At 38.8% G+C, this 18,543-nt stretch overlaps 1 protein-coding gene across 4 annotated transcripts in view; it reads right to left on the minus strand.

Moving 5' to 3' along the window:
- Positions 1-3,920: 3,920 nt before the first annotated feature.
- The window catches only part of TMEM71 (transmembrane protein 71), a 48,840-nt gene continuing 34,217 nt past the window's right edge, over positions 3,921-18,543 (minus strand). For 3 of the 4 annotated variants that reach the window (XM_008955465.4, XM_057303091.2, XM_055116964.2), the window contains 4 exons: positions 16,011-16,086; positions 8,126-8,187; positions 7,967-8,024; positions 3,921-4,961 (listed from right to left, as the gene is read on the minus strand). In XM_008955465.4, the coding sequence (XP_008953713.1) occupies positions 4,946-4,961; positions 7,967-8,024; positions 8,126-8,187; positions 16,011-16,086 (212 nt within the window). In that variant the 3' untranslated portion in view covers positions 3,921-4,945. The remainder of the gene's footprint in view (positions 4,962-7,966; positions 8,025-8,125; positions 8,188-16,010; positions 16,087-18,543) is intronic. The other variant, XM_008955464.4, reaches the window with a different exon arrangement.

The raw sequence follows: 18,543 nt of genomic DNA on the forward strand, positions 1-18,543 counted from the left end.
ATAAAGAGGAGGAGACACTGGATCTTTCTTTCCAACATGTGAAGCTGAAACAAGAAGACAGCCATCTGCAAACCAGGAAGTGAGCCCTCACCAGACACCAAATCAGCTGGCACCTCAATCTTGAGCTTTGCAGCCTTTAGAATTCTGAAAAAAATACATGTTTGTTGGGTAAGACACTGAGTCTACAGTATTTTCTTATAGCAGTCTGAGCTATGACAGTGGGTGAGTGGAAATCCTCTATAGTCCTTTAGCATCTTCCATCAGTATTGGCCCCGTGGTCTTACCCTTCTTGTTTCATGCAATGCCTTGTTTCCCCTATTAGAGAGCAAGTTTGTTGAGGGCAGGCACCATATTTTAAAACATCTGTACCTGACTCAGTTCTTACAGGTAGTAGGCTCTCAAAAAATAAATGGTGGTTAAAATTTTAAAGTTGAGTTATTATCTATATATCTCCCATACTTTACTTTCTCAATCTTTTTAGCATCTTGATGAGGTACAAAGTATATAGAGTTTGGAAGTTGGAGGGTGTGCCTTTTGGGAAATTTTATATATTAAACATAGTTCCTTCATATATATAAATGCTGATTATACATAGCATCCTGGCCACCTTTAAAAGATATTAAGAAATAAACTTTTTGTTTTGAAAATTAGCAAATACAGGAAAAGACCCAAGCGTTCATCTCTCCTTTCCTATAAAATCTGAACCACTGGGCAATCAGATGGTAGATGTTTCCTTGCACAGATATATTCCCAATAAATAAATAAAGAAGATGTGATCAAACTGGAATATCATCCTTTTCAATCTCTAATTAATTAGATATCTAACCACTGATCAGAAATGGCTGCTGACAACACAAAATGACATAATGTCACTCTTGACAAAGAATATGACACCACCTAGGAAGTAATTGTTCCCCACAAAATTCAAAACAAAAAACGATTAAGCCTCTGTAATCAACTTTCAGTTGGCAAGAAATACAGAAGACTAAGGAAGACATTAAACTTTACTACAGACATGCAATCAGCAAAATTCCAATGGAGTAAAGTCTACAAGACAAATGATGCAGTTTTCAAAGAAACAAATTTCAAAGGTCAGGGAGGAAGAACTTATGCATTAAAAGAGACCCAATAGGCATATTAAACAAACAAATAAAACCAGGCAGAGCTATACTATAGTATTTAGAAACGTAATTGGTAATAAAAACTATAAAGCAAGATACAGAGGTGATTATCATAAACTCAGCCATAGTGGTTATTCTGAAGGTGAGGATGTTGGAAGGGGCAGCTGGAGGGCTCCTGATACAGCTAGCAAGATTTCGTCTCTTTTTATTCTTCGGTTCTTAAAAGGGCATGCTATGGTTTGAATGTGACCTGAAAATTTCATATGTTGGAAACTTAATCCCCAGTGCAACAGTGTTGAGACATGGGACCTTAAAGAGGGGATTAGGTCATGAGGGCTCAGCCCTCATTAATGAATTAATGTTATTATTGTGAGAATAGATTAGTTATCTTGGGAGAGGGTTCCTGATAGACAGATGAGTTTGGCCCCTTTCCTCCCTTTGGCCTTCTCTCATCTTCTCACCTTCAGCCATGAGATGATGCAGCAAGAAGGCTCTTGCCAGATGCCAGCACCTTGATACTGGGTTTCACAGCTGCCAGAACTGTGAGAAATATGTTTCTTTTTAAAAATAAAGTACACAGTCTGTGATATTCTGGTACAGCAACACAAAACAGACTAAAACAAGGCATTTGCCTTATAATAATTTTTACACTATTTTCTGTTTTTCTCGTATTTGAACAATACAAGTTTTTAAAAACAGCTGTTCTGCCTATTTCACAGAATGAATGGTGCCTACATAAACATGACATTTAATAAGTACAGGAACCTCGTCTGTATTCTTCACCATCATACTCCCAGGGGCTAGACTGGCTCTTGGCACATGGTTGGACTAAATATATATTTACTGAATGTATTAATAAATGAAACTATAAAATCAAATATATACATAAAATCATATTATGATGATGACTATTAAATTCAGCAAAGTTACAAATTCCCAAGGAGTGCATTCCAGATCACTGAGAATCTTTTGTGTACAGCAGACGTGGTTCTTTATAACAATGTTGCCCGCTGCTAGACTACAATAACAAATAGGACCTGAAGAGGATTGAGGCTGGCCATTGGCAGAGAGCTGACATCCAGTGATGTACAAGTCTTCCTGGCAGCACACACATCACTAGTCAGGTCCTGTGCACCTCTGTCACAGATGGATCTGCAGGATATTAAGGTTATACTCTCCACTCCAAGTAGTGGGGCTCAAGAGCAACCATCTGGCTGGAGCCCACTGCTAGGGGACATGTCCTAAAGTCATTTTGCACAGCAACACACTTTATACACTTGGAGGAGAATCAGTGGATGTTGTGTTCATTATCTATCGCCATGTAATGACATTAGCACAAGCTTAGCAGCTTAGAACACACATTAATCTCAGTTTCTGCAGAGGTCTTTAACTGCATCCTCTGCAAGGTTGTAAAGAAGGTGTTGTCCTGCACCGGCCTCTCATCTGAAGCTTTCACTGGGGAAAGCCTTAGCCATTGGGTCCTGGAAGATGTCTGCATTCCAGAACTCTGGAACCTATGACTAGATTACCTTATGTGGCAAAAGGACTTTGTAAATGGGATGAAGTTAAGGATTTTAAAATGGAAAGATTATTCTGGATTATCTGGGTGGGCCCCATGTAATTACAAAAATTATTTTAAGAAGGAGGCAAGATGTCTAAAGTCAGAAAAGGAGATGTGACCACAGAAGCAGAGGCTAGAGTGAAGTGGTTTGAAGATGGAGGAGGGGGCCAGGGGCCAGGGAATGCAAGCAGTCTCTAGGTTTTACCCTTGTAAGGCTCATTTTGGACTGACCCCCAAAACTGTAAGATAATAAATTTGCATTGTTTTAAGCCACCAAATCTGTGGTAACTTGTTACTGTAGCCATAGTAAGCTCATACAGCCGGGGAGAAAATGTCCTTGTCAACAATGAAGCATTATATGCACGTAAACAGTTAGTACTATTTCAGTATCTTACTTTGAAAAACATTATCATTTAAATCAAATGACTCTGTAGAAAAATGTGTGTTACACATAGACAAAGGAAATGTAGAAATTCTCAATGGAAGCTCTCCTAATAGTGTATTAAATGAAAGGCTCCATATGCATTTAGTTCTCCATTAAATTCATTTTAAATCCCACTTCAAAGCATTCATGCACGTGGATTGTGGATCACTTTGTGATCACTTAACCTACTTGTAAAAATGGCAAAGGCATGGGACATATCCCAGACCTACTAAATTATTACACAAGGCTATTTCAAATACAACTGTGGTAAGCTTACTAATGGTCCCCCAAAATAGCCAGGTTCTAATCATAGGAACCCATCAATGTTACCTTATGTGAAAATAGGGGCCTTGCAGGTGTCATTAAGTCAAAGATTTTATCTTGGATTATCAGAGTGGATCCTAAATGTAGTCTCAAGTGTCCTTTAAAGAGGGAGGTAGAGGGAGATTTTACTGCAGAAGAGGAGAAGGTGATGTAATGATGGAAGTAAGAAATCAGAGTGGTGTGCTTTGGAGGTGGAGGAGGGGGCCACAAGCCAAGGAATACAGACAGCCACTGGAAGCTAAAAAAGGCAAGGAAATAGATTTTTCCCTAAAGCCTCCAGAGGGAAAATAACTCTGCTGACCTTTATTTTAGACTTCTGAGCTCCAGAACTGTAAAACAATAACTTTGTGTTGCTGTAAGCCACTTGGTTCAGGGTAATTTGTTAAGGCAGCAATAGGGAAATAATACAGTCTTCAATGAATGATGTTCCGCCATGATTTCTCAAAAATATATATATATACATATATATATACACACACACAAATATAAATTTGCTGATGACTTCACTTATTTATTAGTTTATTTTTTAACCAAAAATGTACTAAATGCAAATTATATACAAAGTTACATTTTGGCATTACCATTTCGAGCAAAGACAATTTTCTGCATGTAGGAGTTTTTACTCAGAGAATATCACATAGAACAAATTTGAATTGCAGGCCATATTTGCTTTGTGAACATGCACCAGGTGTTGGGGGTGGAAAGGGAACATCTTCTACAGCCCTTGAGTCAAGGCTCAAGGGTACAACCGCACCATTTTCATGCATTTCAAAGCGCACTGGTGTTTTGCCTATATTTTGCCTTCAAGGCATTTTTCTCTGTTATATCTTTAAATGACATTAAAGTGAAAGGTAATTACGAGCCCCAAGAAGATTAAAAACTTGGTTTAGAACGTGGTTCAAAAGAATATAACTTTCAGAAAATGCTTCTTTCCTGTCCATTTTCATATCAACCATCATCTACGGTTACCATCTAATATCAAGTCACTCCACTGAGGTGAATGACAAACTTTTGCAGCATTATATTTTATGTACAAATTGCATTTATTGTTATTCAAGTTGTCAGGTTGGTATTAGTTAGACAAACTTGCTCTCATTACTCTATTAAAGCAATTCAGCAAGAGATAGGTGCATGTGGCAGACCCAGAAATCTGGTTACAAGCTCCTCACAGAATTTCCTAATGAAAATTCAAGTTCGAGAACCACTGCCTTAGAGAATCATAGGGGGACATTTATTCCAGGCGGTCTCTTTTCCATCACATTCCCCGTCCTTTTCCTTTCAACTGCTGGTGTTTGCAAAGGGAAGGCAAATTAATATTATTTTCATGAGCATATTATAATTTTGATGGAAAAACTGAGATCATTTTAAAATCACATAGTCAAACTAAAATGGCTTTTTCTCCATTACTCGCTTACTCCCTTCCAAAAAAACACTTGATTCCAAGTAGACTGCAAGTTGGACAATTTCTGGATATTCAGATGGAGGACATTCATCGAAGGCATTCCTAAATGGTTGTCAAATTTTGACAAACCTAGATTGGAGAAATAAGAAAAGAAATGCATAATTCATCCCCATGCACAGGAAATGCAGTATCTAATCACTGCATACCCATTTGCGCATATATATGCACACACCCACACCCGTACCCACAACGGGCCTGAATTATCACAACTAGGAAGAGTGCAGCCTCAACTAAGGGTACTTTTCGTTTTTGCTTTTATCCCAGCAGTTCTTAGTGCTCTCCTTTTTGTCTGAAAGACTATAGAGGTTTTGACCCCTCAGCCCAGCGTGGTACTTAGTTAACTAATATTTCCTATGGTTTCCCCTTCCCACCTGCCCTTATGGCACTTTTCTGTATTATATCTGTATTTTAATTGCATTTTAAGTGAAAGGTAATCATGATCCTCAAGAAGATTAAAAACTTGGTAAAGAAAATGGCTCAAAAGAATACACTTTCCAGAAAATTGCTCTCTCCTGCCCCGTAGAACAGCCTGTAGGGTAACAGGTGGATTTTCCCCATATTTTTATTCCCTAAAGTTTATTCACTCATTCATTAAGTATATGAACATACATTCCTTCATTTAAGAGAGAACAGATGTGACCCATTTTGTTACTATGAAATCATAAGTGTGCAAAACGTGTACCGCTGATGCTAACACATCATTACTAACATGAGATACCTGTGCTGACCTTCATTTGCAAGGGACACTCAGGCCAATGATGGACAAGACAGATAGTCCCTATCTTCACAGGCTTTAAATTTAATCAGGAAAGCAGTTGACTAAGAATTTCATTATGTTATGAAAAGGGATATGATGTGAGACGTGTGAGGTGCTAAAGAGGCACCTAATCTAATCTAACTTGCACAGTGCAGGATGGGTGTGTGTGTTGGGGGGAGGGTGCTGCATTAATATTTGTTGAACTGAATTCAGTTCCTTAGATTCTCATCATTGATTGTTAGAGGAGACTTATGAGTCATTCTTGATTCTCGATATTAATAACCATATCTTTGGTTTATTAGTTTCTTGGTATGTTTATATAAGAAGGAGAGGGTTGCAAAATCTTTAATATACACGCAGAGCTCTTGGCTTTCAAGGAAGTACTTCAAGAAATGATGCAGTAAATACATTAAATTTAATGAATATGTACAGAGTACATACTATTTTCAAGGCTTTGGTTGTAGATACAAAAATGAAGTCAATAGTCCTTGTTTTCACAGGTCTTAAATGCAAATGTGTGTGTATATGAGGCTGGTGGGCAGGAAACAGGAAAAAATGGAGTTGGGAACAAGAGAAGAACAAGTCAAAGTATGTACACAAATAATCAAAGAAAGGATCTCCTTCCATAAATGAGTCAGAAGATAAAAGTGTTTGTTCAGGATAGAAATATTGTCCTGATGTAATTTCTTTTGGGAGAGAACAAACAATGAGCTCAGAACAATGGGAAGTTCTGAGAAAACAGCAGGTGATATAACCCCTGCAGATCGGATATTGGCTCTTCCAGGAGGCCCTCCCTGAACATACTCCCCACTCCTCTTAGTCTGGGAAACTGACCTCCTTGTGCTCCCCCTGGCTCCTGTACTAACCTGATATTTGCACTTACCATATTAAAAGGCAACTTCACCTTGCCCCTTACAAGTCCTTTACTCTAATGAGATGATAAAATCTCAAAGCCAGCCACATGCTGGGGCATTCACACCCTGGTACCTAGTGACTGTGTCTAACACATGGTAGACACTTCATTAACAGCAACTGAGCTAAACTTGGTACCCCATACCGTATAGAACATATCGTAAATTCTTAATAAAGATTTGGTAACTTAGGTGGTGCCACTTTAGAAATCAATAATTGTGTTAAACAAATGTCATTAACTCCTTTTTCTTTTTTCTTTTTCTTTTTGCTTTTAAGACAAATTCTCTCTCTGTAGCCCAGGCTGAAGTGCAGTGGCATGGGCACAATCACGGCTCACTGCAGCCTCCACCTCCCAGGCTCAAGCAATTCCTCCATCTTAGTCTCCCCAGTAGCTGCAACTACAGGTGCGCATCACCACACCCAGCTAATTTTGTCTATTTTTCGTAGGTCTCACTATGTTGCTCAAGCTGGTCTAGAACTCCTGGACTCAAGGAAGTCTCCTGCCTCAGCTTCCCAAAGTGCTGAGATTACAGGTGTGAGCCACCACACCAAGCCTTGTCATTAATTTCAAGGGCTAAATTATAAGGATTTCTTGAGCTACCCAGAGATTCGATTTTCTAAATATCAGGTTGAATAAAACTTAGCTATATGTGCACCCCCAGAAACCAGAAATACCCAGAAATTATGGGAAGCATCACTCCAAATGTCAGTAAATCAATATTGGCTAGAATCCTAACCAAAATAAATTTTCACTAAACCCCATTGTGATTTCAGAATTAGCGCAGATTTTGTAAGAGTGCCATGGTGAATTACAGACCTCAGTCTCCAAGCCATGTGAGTTTGCCTCTGGCAGCCATATTGAAGTGAAGGTAATTAACACAGTTCATCTTGCAATAGGATGGTGCTATCCAGACTGTTTGAAATTCTATGGGCATCCCAACCAGACCCCAGTAACCCTTTGAAATATGCTGAACCATGGCAGTTAACACACAAGGGGATCATTAAATGAATAAGAGAAGGCACAGAAATCACAGTTTGTAACTGAGATCATTTCATGGGCAGTTTGCCAGCTATTTGGGAACGTCTAACACAAAGGTTTCTTAAGATGAGGTATTTATAAAGTGTAGTGCTATGAATCTACAAAATCACTTTAAAAATTATTTTAAATGACATCGCCTTTCAAATTATTTTCTAAGTCCTGTGCTTAACAATTATTTTGATGTAAAAATTTAGGAGGCAGGATGATAATACTATTAAATTTTAGCAGTAACAGAAAGTAGTCTTCAGGACGAATGATCAGGATGTTTCCTGTCATTGCCATCTACTATGCAGCAGAAACCATTCTCAGATATCAAATTATGATCACCTTGGTCCAGACAATAATGATGACACAGGCAACACTTACCGAGCACAGGCAGTGGTTTTGAAATAGCTGGCAAGGCTGAGAAACAATGATTTTACATCTTGAGTGAAACAGAGAAAATATTTTAAAATCATTTTAAAGTGACCAAAATTGGAATGAAATACAGGCATCATCGCAGTAATCTGGGAAACAGTTACTTACAAGCTACAGTTATCATCAATGAGCATGTGAAGACACTGGCTAATATTTCTCCCATAAACCATCTGAAACAACAAGATTGCTCTGATTTAGCATACTAATTGTGCATTTCCAACCTGTGTGATTTTTTTAGACTTACTATAGAATTATGATTTCAAGGTTTACTATGAAACTACAGTAATAAAGACAGTGGTATTGGAAAATGGACAGACATACAGATCAATGAAAGAGAGTAGACAGCCCAGAAGTAGACTTATGCAGATAGAGTAAACTGATTTTAATTGAGGCGCAGAAGCATTCAAAGGAGAACATACCGTCTTTTCAACCAATGGTGTTGAAACAATTGGATATTTACATGCAAAAAAATGAACCTCCACATGTATAACATACCTTACACAAAATTTAACTCAAAATGGGTCATAGACCAAAAATGTAGATTGTAAAAGTGTAAAACTTCTAGAAGAAAACATGGGGGAATATCAATATGACCTTGCATTTGGCAATGAGTTTTAAAATGCAATACCAAATGCACAATCCATGAAAGAAGAGAAAGGAATAATTGGACTTTATCAAAATGTAAAACTTTTGCACTGTGAAAGACACTGCTAAGAGAATGAAAAGACAAGGTGCAGTCTGTGAGAAAATATTTGCAAATTATGTATCTAATCAAGGACTTCTATCCATAATATATAAAGAACTCTCAAAATTCAATAATAAGAAAATAAGCAACCCACTTGAAAAAATGAGCAAAAGATCTGAACAGACACTTCACCAAAGAATATATACAAATGTCAATAAGTATAAAAACAGATGTTCAACATCATTCCTCATTAGAGTAATGCAAATTAAAACAGCGAGATATCACTGCATACCTAGTAGAATGGCTAAAACCCAAACAACTGGCAATACAAAATGCTGGGAGGATGCAGAGCAACAGAAACTCTCATTCATTGCAGTTAAGAATGAAAAGAGTGCAGCAGGGCGCGGTGCTCATGCCTGTAATCCCAGCACTCTGGGAGGCCGAGGCGGGTGGATCACGAGGTCAGGAGATCGAGACCGTCCTGGCTAACACGGTGAAACCCTGTCTCCACTAAAAATGCAAAAAAAAAATAGCCGGGCGTGGTGGCGGGCGCCTGTAGTCCCAGCTACTCGGAAGGCTGAGGCAGGAGAATGGCGTGAACTCGGGAGGCGGAGCTTGCAGTGAGCCGAGGTCACGCCACTGCACTCCAGCCTGGGCGACAGAGCAAGACTCCGTCTCAAAAAAAAAAAAAAAAAAAAAAGAATGAAAAGTGTGCAAACAGTTGGAAGATAGTTTGGCCCTTGCTTACAAAGTTAAACATAGACTTACCATATAACCCAACAGCTTCACTTGCTTACAAATTTAAACTTAGACTTACCATATAACCCAACAGTTGCACCCCTTGGTATTAATTCAACTGAGGTGAATTCTGTGTCTGTACAAAAATCTGCATATGATTCTTTGTAGAAGCTTTATTCAAAATGGTCAAAAACTGGAAGCAACCAAGACACCCTTCAATAGGTGAATGTATAAACAAACTGTGGTACATCCATACAATGGAATATGATTCAGCAACAAAAAGGAATGAGCTAATTGTAGAATAGCACATTTGTTATTGCTGTGGGTTAGTATATTTTCTTAGAGGAGGTGAATAGTTTTCTGTATTAATCATATACAAGCAAAATATTCCGTGAGAGAAATAATTTGTTCTGACAAAACAAGAAATTAAGGGAAGACAGAAATGGTGGGAAAAACTGAAGTCCCATAAGCGATGGCAGCAGCAGCCCATCTGGAGTGGCTGCTGCAAAGACGCCAGCTGCAGCAGGGGACGCCTGGCCAGGGTTGTGCGCTTCGCAGAGCCCGAGGGAGCCGAGAACAGGAGGGAGCCCGGAACTGGAGGGAGCCCCGCCCTCCCAGGTGCAGCTGCCGCCGCTCAGCCATGGCTCTGAACCCAGGCATCCCTGCACTCTTGGGGGCCTTGGAAGCCCCCCTGTCCCTGCAGGCTTGGAAGCGCCTGCTCCTGCCCCTGGCCTCTCCGTGCTCCCGTTGCCCGCTCTGATTTCGGAGCAAAGTTGTGGCTAGGCCCGGGTGCTATCACAACCTAGCAGTGACCAGACCCCACATTTGTTTGCTCACACGCCCCTCACCACTCCACACCTTGCTTGTAAAGGCTCAATATATTTCTGAATCAGAGTCATGGCAGTGAAGAGATGGAGATCTAGATCACCCACACTGTATATTCCATAGCATATTTTGTCTGTAAAAAAGCTACTCATACCAGTCAGACCTAACACCCCCTTTCAAAAACAAGCATTTCATTTAATAACAGTGATGCCTCTTTTTATCCTGTAATAAATTTCATAAGTAATATAACCCATCTACATAAGTAATCTAGAGATGATTTAAACTATATGGGAGGATATACATAGGGTATATGCAAATACTACATCATCTTATATAAGGGGCTTTAGTATTCAAGGATTTTGGTATCTGAGGGAAGCTCTAGAATCAAACCCCCTTCGGTATTGAGGGACAACTGTATTCAATGCTTGTACTTTACAGTTATGAATAATTTATAACTTGAAAGATATAAATTATCCTCTCTCTCTCTGTCTCTCTGTCTTTCCCACCCCATCTCTAACTTTATTACTACATCTATCTCTATGGCACTTCACAACTGCACATTGTTCTGTGGTGTGAATTTATTTATTCAGTCCTCCATTTATGACATTTGGGTTGTTTCTATTTTTGCTATTACCAAAATGATGTGCAAGGGACCCAAAATAGCTAAAACAATCTTGAGGAAGGAAAACAAAGTTGGAAGGCTCATGCTTTTCCACTTCAAAACTTACTACACTACACGCAAAAGAATGAAGTTGAAGCATTACTTTATGCCATATACAAAGGTTAACTCAAAATGAATTAAAAACCTAAATATAAGAGCTAAAACTATAAAACACAACAAAAGATGGGTGAGAAACTTCATGACATTGGATTTCGCAATGATTTATTGAATGTGACACCAAAAGCACAGACCACAAAAAAGAAAAAAAGCAGAGAAGTTGGGCTACATCAAAATTTAAAACTTCTGCACATAAAGAATACATTCGACAGAGTGAAAAGGCAAACCACAGAATAGGAAAAACATTTGCAAATCACATATCTGAGAAGGGGTTAATATGCAGAATATATAAAGAATTATTTTAACTTAACAACAAAAAGCAAACAGCCTGGTTTAAAAAGTGTCAGAGTACTTGAATAGACATTTCTGTAAAACAGATACACAAACAAACATCCAATAAGTGCATGGAAAGATGGTCAACATCATTATCCATCAGGGAAATGCAAATCAAAACCACAGTGAGATATCACACCACACCCACCAGGATGGCTCTAGTCAAAAAGACAGACAATAACAAATGTTGAGGATGAGGAAAATTTGGATTCCTCATACATTGCCGGTGGGGGTGGGAGTGTAAGATGGTGCAGTCCTATTGCAAAATGTTTCAGCAGTTTCTAAAAATATTAAATATGGACTTACTATATGCCCAGAAACTCCATTCCTACATATTTAACCAAGAAAAATGAAACTGTATGTCCATACAAAACTTGTGCACCAGTGTTCATAGCAACATTATTCATAATGGTCAAATGGGGAAAAACTCAAATGCCCATCAACTGATGAATGGATAAACAAAATGCAGTATATCTATGCAATGGAATATTTTTCTTCCATAGAAAAGGATGAAGTACTGATACATGCTACAACATGGATGAACTCTGAAAACATTATGCTACATAAGTCATACCAGACACAGAAGTCCACATATTGTATAACTCTATAGGAAATGTCCAGAATAGACAAATTCACAGAGACAGAAAGTACATTAGTGGTTTTCAGGAGGTGGAAGAGGAATGAAAGGAGAGTAACTGCTAATGGGTAGAGGGTTTCTTTTTTCAGTGATGAAATTGTTATAGAATTAGAGTGGTGATGGTTGCACAATTTTGTAAATATACTAAAACCACTAAAGGTGCACTTAAAAATAATTTTAAAAATCTGTTTAAAAATACAATGAATAGCATTTTTAAAAATGCAATGAATAGCATTTTACATATGTCATTTCACACAATAAATTATTTGAAAAGGCCTGGCCAGGTCAAAGGAGATATGTAACTTTAAACTTGGTCGACATTATGGAATCTCCCTACCTGGGGATTTTCTCTCTTTTTTTTTTTTTTTTTTTTGAGACGGAGTCTCGCTCTGTTGCCCAGCCTGGAGTGCAGTGGCACAATCTTGGCTCACTGCAAGATCTACCTCCCGGGTTCACACCATTCTCCTGCCTCAGCCTCCCGAGTAGCTGGGACTACAGGTGCCCACCACCACGCCTGGCTAATTTTTTATATTTTTAGTAGAAACGGGGTTTCACCGTGTTAGCCAGGATGGCCTCCATCTCCTGACTTCGTGATCCATCTGCCGCAACCTCCCAAAGTGCTGGGACTACAGGCGTGAGCCACCGTGCCCAGCCCCCCTACCTGGGGATTTTAAGAATAAATTGTTAAAAATTTCACAGCAATGATGGAGCATGTCTGCTACTTCACAACCTTGTCAAAAAAGTGTGACCAAGCATTTGAATTTTTGCCAATATGATGGGTGATGATGTCACTGAGTAGATTTATTTCAAAAAAGAATAGTATTTTTATTGTTTTTATTTTCAAAATGTGAATCATTTGAAAGAGATTACAAATAAATACAAAAAAGAAAAGAAAATATCATCAGAAAAATCCCACCATACAGAAGGAGTTATTAATAAAATCTGGTGAATATCCTTTGGAAATCTCTTTATATGCATTTTAAAACTGTTATTCTAAAATGGGCTCTAACATAAATACAGCAAAGCCTATAAAGTGTACAACTTGATTTTGATTTTTTGTATAAACACCTGTAATTGCTACCCAGATCAAGATATAGAATATTTCCCACGCCCTTTAAGGTTCCTTGGTTGTCGTTTTCAGTATATACCTCGGAATTAATCACTATTCTTACATCTATAATAATTGATTTGTCTTGCCTTTTCTTGAATTTTATATACACAGGTTGAGCATCTCTAAATAAAAAATTCAAAATCTGAAATGCCCCAAGTTTGAAACTTTTTGAGTGTCTACATGATGCCACGAGTGGAAACTTCCACACCTGACTTCATGCCACAGGTGCAGAAAATTCCCTAAAATATTGTGTAAAGTTACCTTTAGGCTATGTGTATATGAAACATAAAGGAATTTTGTTTAGATTTGATTCTCATCCTCAAGATGTCTCATCATGTATATGCAAATATTCCCAAATGTACAAAAAGTCCAAAATCCAAAATACTTCTGGTTCCAAGCAAGAATGAGGCATACTCAACCTGTATGTGCAAACATATCAACTTTCCTGTCTGTCACCTATCACTTACTATGAGAAACATCCATGCTCTTGCCCACGTCTATACAGTTTTAGTCAATTTTTAATTCAAATAAACATTATTAGAATAATTTTAGATATGCAGAGAAATCAGAAAATTAGGACAGAGGGTTCTCATGTGGTCTCCAGTCAGCTTCCTCTATTATTATTACTGTGGTATGTTTGTCACAATGAAGGAACATGGTAATGTACCAACACTGGTACATTACTATGATCTCAACTCTACACTTCATTTGGATTTTTCCTTTTTCTATTCCAGGATCCCATCCAGGTCACCACATACGTTTAGTCATTGCGTCTGCTAGGCTCCTCTGGGCTCTGAGAGTTTGTCACTTTCCCTGGTTTTGATGACCTTGACAGTTTTGGAAAGTCCCGCTCAGATAACGTGTTGAATGTCTCTTAATTTTTTTTTTTTCTGCTATTTTTCTTTTGGCAGACTGGGATGTGGAAGACCACAGAGGTAAAGTGCCATTCTCACCACATCGTATCAAGGGGACATGCAATCAGTGTAACTTATCTCTGTTGATGCTGACTTGTTCACTTGCAGCAGTGTTTGTCCTGTTTCTCCACTGAAGAGTTACCTTTCTTACCCCCTTCCTTACTCTACTCCCTGGAAGAAGTTTCTAAATGCAGCCCTCCCTTAAAGATTAAGAGTTAAGCTCCGCCTCTTAAGGGAGGAGTATCCACAAACATTAACCTAAGAAACATATCATTTACAGTCCTGTGAAAGAAAAGAAAGGGCTCTGCGATCAACTTGGAGGTGTGGAAAACACGAAGTGAAATAAAGCTAGACGTGTTCCTTCACCACATTATTTCACTGATTATTATACTAATGCACATCATGGTCTTCCAGTTTGGGATATAGAATGCAGAATTTTGCAAATTTATTTTTAACCACAGAAGCACTCCCTCCGACACACACACACTCCACTTTTGTTCTTGTGGTCCCATTGTGATCTAAAAATGTTTTGCAAACCTCATAATTATCTGGGAAGCTTATTTTAAATTACCAATTCTCAGTAAATCTTAATTAGAATCTCAAGAGATGGGATCTAGGACTTTGTATTGAAAAAAGCACCTCCTCCAAGTGATGCTGCTGTATTTGACCCTCAAAATGTGGGACTCGAGAGTAGGCAGCCCTTGCTGGCCAGAGTTCAAGAACCATAAAGACCCCCGGACTGTTGTATTCACCTTTGTTTCATTGATTCAATAAATATTGAAGAACCCCTGGCACTGAGGATACTGAAGTGAGGGAGACGCACAATGTGTCTGCTGTCAGGCAGCTCACATTCTTCTAGGGAGAGGCAGATCCCATTAAAACTTCAACAGCTAATCATGTCACAGGTCAGGGGGTAATAAGTGCTCAAAAGAAAAGTAAAGCAAGGTGCATGCGACAAAGAGTGGCATGCTATTTATAAAGGATTTTCAGGGAAGATCTCTCTGATGATGTGACATTTGAACGGATTTTGTAAAGAAGTAAGGTCACAGGTAATGAGGCTATCTGGAGGATTCTAAGAGGCAGAGTGAAAAGCAAGTGCAAAGGCCCTGAGACAGGAGTGGGCCTAGCACCAACGAACCTGATCACTGCCCTGGAGACTTGAATAGGGAAAGGAAAAGAAGGCAGAGGAAGAACATACAGGTCAGAGGGTAGAGAACAAACATACCTATAAGAAGGCATGAAGAGACAATTTATGTGGGGATATACAAATACAATGGGAAGGGTGGAGTCTCTGCAGGGACCCTAAATCACACAGTGGGAACTTCAAGTGGCTTTAAACTCCAGCTATACCTAGAGTATATCTGTTAACAGGAGCCACTTCTCTTTGGAGAAAAAGCAATCCACTGTAAAATACAATTTTAAGCAACGTACACTGGGTTTTGTATGCTTTCTAGGTGGTTTTCTTTTTCTTTTTTTTTTTGTCTTTTTTTTTTTTTTTGGCAGAGCTTTGCCCTTGTTGCCAAGGCTGGAGTGCAATGGCGGGATCTCAGCTCACTGCAACCTCTGCCTCCCGGGTTCAAGCAATTCTCCTGCCTCAGCCTCCTGAGTAGCTGGCATTACAGGCATGAGCCACCACGCCTGGCTAATTTCATACTTTTAATTTTCACCATGTTGGTCAGGCTGGTCTCGAACTGCTGACCTCAGGTGATCCTTCCACCTTGGCCTCCCAAAGTCCTGGGATTACAGTCATGAGCCACCGTGCCTGGCCCACTTTCTAGGTTTTGTATGCTTTGTGAGAGGATAGAGGTGGGCAATGAGAGATAAAGGGAAACTTATCATGGACAGACACATGAACGAATCTCAACCACAGAGCTACCTAAAATGTTTTGTGGAATAAGGCAAGGAAATCATCAATCAGCTATAGTTTCACTAATTATGAAATACCGCTGCATGAAAATAAAACGTGAATTACCTTGCACATGCAGAAATTATTAAGCACACAGCAAGCAGGATTGCCTGAAAGAAGACCTCTTGCAACAACCTGGTTTCTAATAGGAAGAACAAAAATAAATAAATTAGAAATCATTGCTGATTCAATCATCTTGGAAGAAAAAATCATCTCAAACTTCCCTTGTACCCACCAAAAAAAAAAAAAAAAGTTTTGGAACGTATGTCAGTTCAAGCAATGTGTCATAAATAACAAGATAAAATTACCTACTGTTATACAGGGCTGTCATTAGACAATTTCTGCAAATAATTACTTTCTTCAATCACTATAAAATAAAAGACTATGCTATTTTCACAGTTTAGGGCTTGCCTTTTAATTTAATGTTGGGGAAAGGCTTTGTAGAGTTTATGATAATGTAAGAAATCTAATTCTGTGATTGTGATAATAATAATGTCTAAAATCTGTAAAGTGCCTTATAATTCAAAGAGCTTGTATACGTTAGTTCACTTAAACAGCACAACAACGCTGTGAGGTGGATGCCATTATCTTAGTTCTGCAAAGAGAAGAAAAAGACTAAGAGAAATGATGAACTCGTCCAAGGTCACATAGCTATGAGGTGTCACAGCCAAGATTTAAAAACCACATCTAGACAGAACATAACATTTTGTCTGAAGTGGGCAGGGAAAGACAATTGCAACTTTGCATAATGGAAGTCTCTAAAGACCAAAAACGAGAACATATATTATGAAATATTTGTCTTTGAAAACTCTTTGCAATCAGTACAATATTTCAGTACTGCCAAGCCACAGTAGAAACTACAAATTATCCAGCAATTATAAGCATAAGAGTTAATTCAATCATGAACCTCAGTATTATTCTAATCACCTTAAATAAATTAAAGCTGGTTTGAGGATTACCACATAAAAAACCTAAAGGAGAATATAAACAGGCCTCAACTTAATTTTTGCCAAATGCTTCAAAAGCTCAATTTTGCAACAGTTGTTTAAAACTTGGAATGACTTTATGTTATGAATGCATTTATTTTTGCTATTTATGCCATGAATGAGGATTGAGTCAGCTAACAAAACCTACTTAGCCCATAATGCGGGTGGAATGCTGAAGATTGGCAATTCAAAATATCACAGTAGTAAATTATGTCACTGCAAATGTACAGTTGTTCATGTACATTGTGAATTCAGTTATTGTGGGTTCAACTGAATACTCAACCATCCTTCTAAAGTGTGTTTCTATTCTTAGCCTCCCCTGATTTCATGTGGAATTTGGAAAACATTTCCTCAGAAACAAATCTAGCTTGAAAAACTGCAAAGATCACTAGACTTGGATACTGAAGGATGAATGGGTTTAGATTTGAGATCTACAAAGATATGAGTTGTGTGATTTGGGATGAATTATTCATGGATTCCTTCCTTAAGTGGCCATTTGCTGAATACCTTTTTCAGCTCAGCTCAGGTGTAACCTCCTTTAGGAAGCCTACCTTGATTCTACTGGCTCCTCCTTGGCCCTTAGCTGCTCCCTCCCTGTGCTCCCATTATACCTTGTTCATATCTCCGCTAACTCTCTTTTCACATTGAATTAAAAATTCTATAATATTTCTCAATATTCCCCCACTAAACTGCAAGCTCATTGAGAAAATAGCATGGATTTCCTGTTCTCTGGGGACAGTGCTCATATTTTCCTTGAGGAATCACCTCTCCCCCTCTCTTGGTACACAGTTTAGGTGAAGTGACTGATTTTTTCTGACTTTCCTCCTAGCATTTGATTCCTTTCAAGCTTTTTGGAATTTCACATATATCAGGGGAACCCACCCCCAACATTTCAACGTAGGTTCTCCCTATTTTCCCTAAGTGTCAGCCAGTCTGAGAAATAAACAGAAAGAGTACAAAGAGAGGAATTTTACAGCTGGGCCGCCGGGGGTGACATCACATACTCGTAGGACCGTGATGCCCACCTGAGCCATAAAACCAGCAAGTTTTATTGAGGATTTTAAAAGGGGAGGGGGTGCAAGAACAGCAAGTAGGTCACAAAGATCACATGCTTCAAAGGGCAAAAAGGAGAACAAAGATCACATGCTTCTGAGGAAACAGGGACAGGGCAAAATCAGAAACTCCCGATAAGGGACTATGTTCAGCGGTGCACATACTGTCTTGATAAACATCTTAACAGAAAACAGAGTTCGAGAGCAGAGAACCGGTCTGACCTCAAATTTACCAGGGCTGGGGTTTCCCAATCCTAGTAAGCCTGAGGGTACTGCAGGAGACCAGGGCATATCTCAGTCCTTATCTCAACAGCATAGGACAGACACTCCCAGAGCAGCCGTTTATAGACCTCCCTCCAGGAGTGCAATTCTTTTCCTAGGGTCTTAATATTAATATTCCTTGCTAGGAAAAGAATTTAGCGATGTCTCTCCTACTTGCACATCCATTTATAGGCTCTCTGCAAGAAGAAATATATAGCTGTTTTTGCCCGACCCCGCAGGCAGTCAGACTTTATGGTTGTCTTCCCTTGTTTCCTAAAATCGCTGTTATTCTGTTGGTTT

Source organism: Pan paniscus, chromosome 7, assembly GCF_029289425.2.
Source record: "Pan paniscus chromosome 7, NHGRI_mPanPan1-v2.0_pri, whole genome shotgun sequence".
Classification (NCBI taxonomy): Eukaryota; Metazoa; Chordata; class Mammalia; order Primates; family Hominidae; genus Pan; species Pan paniscus.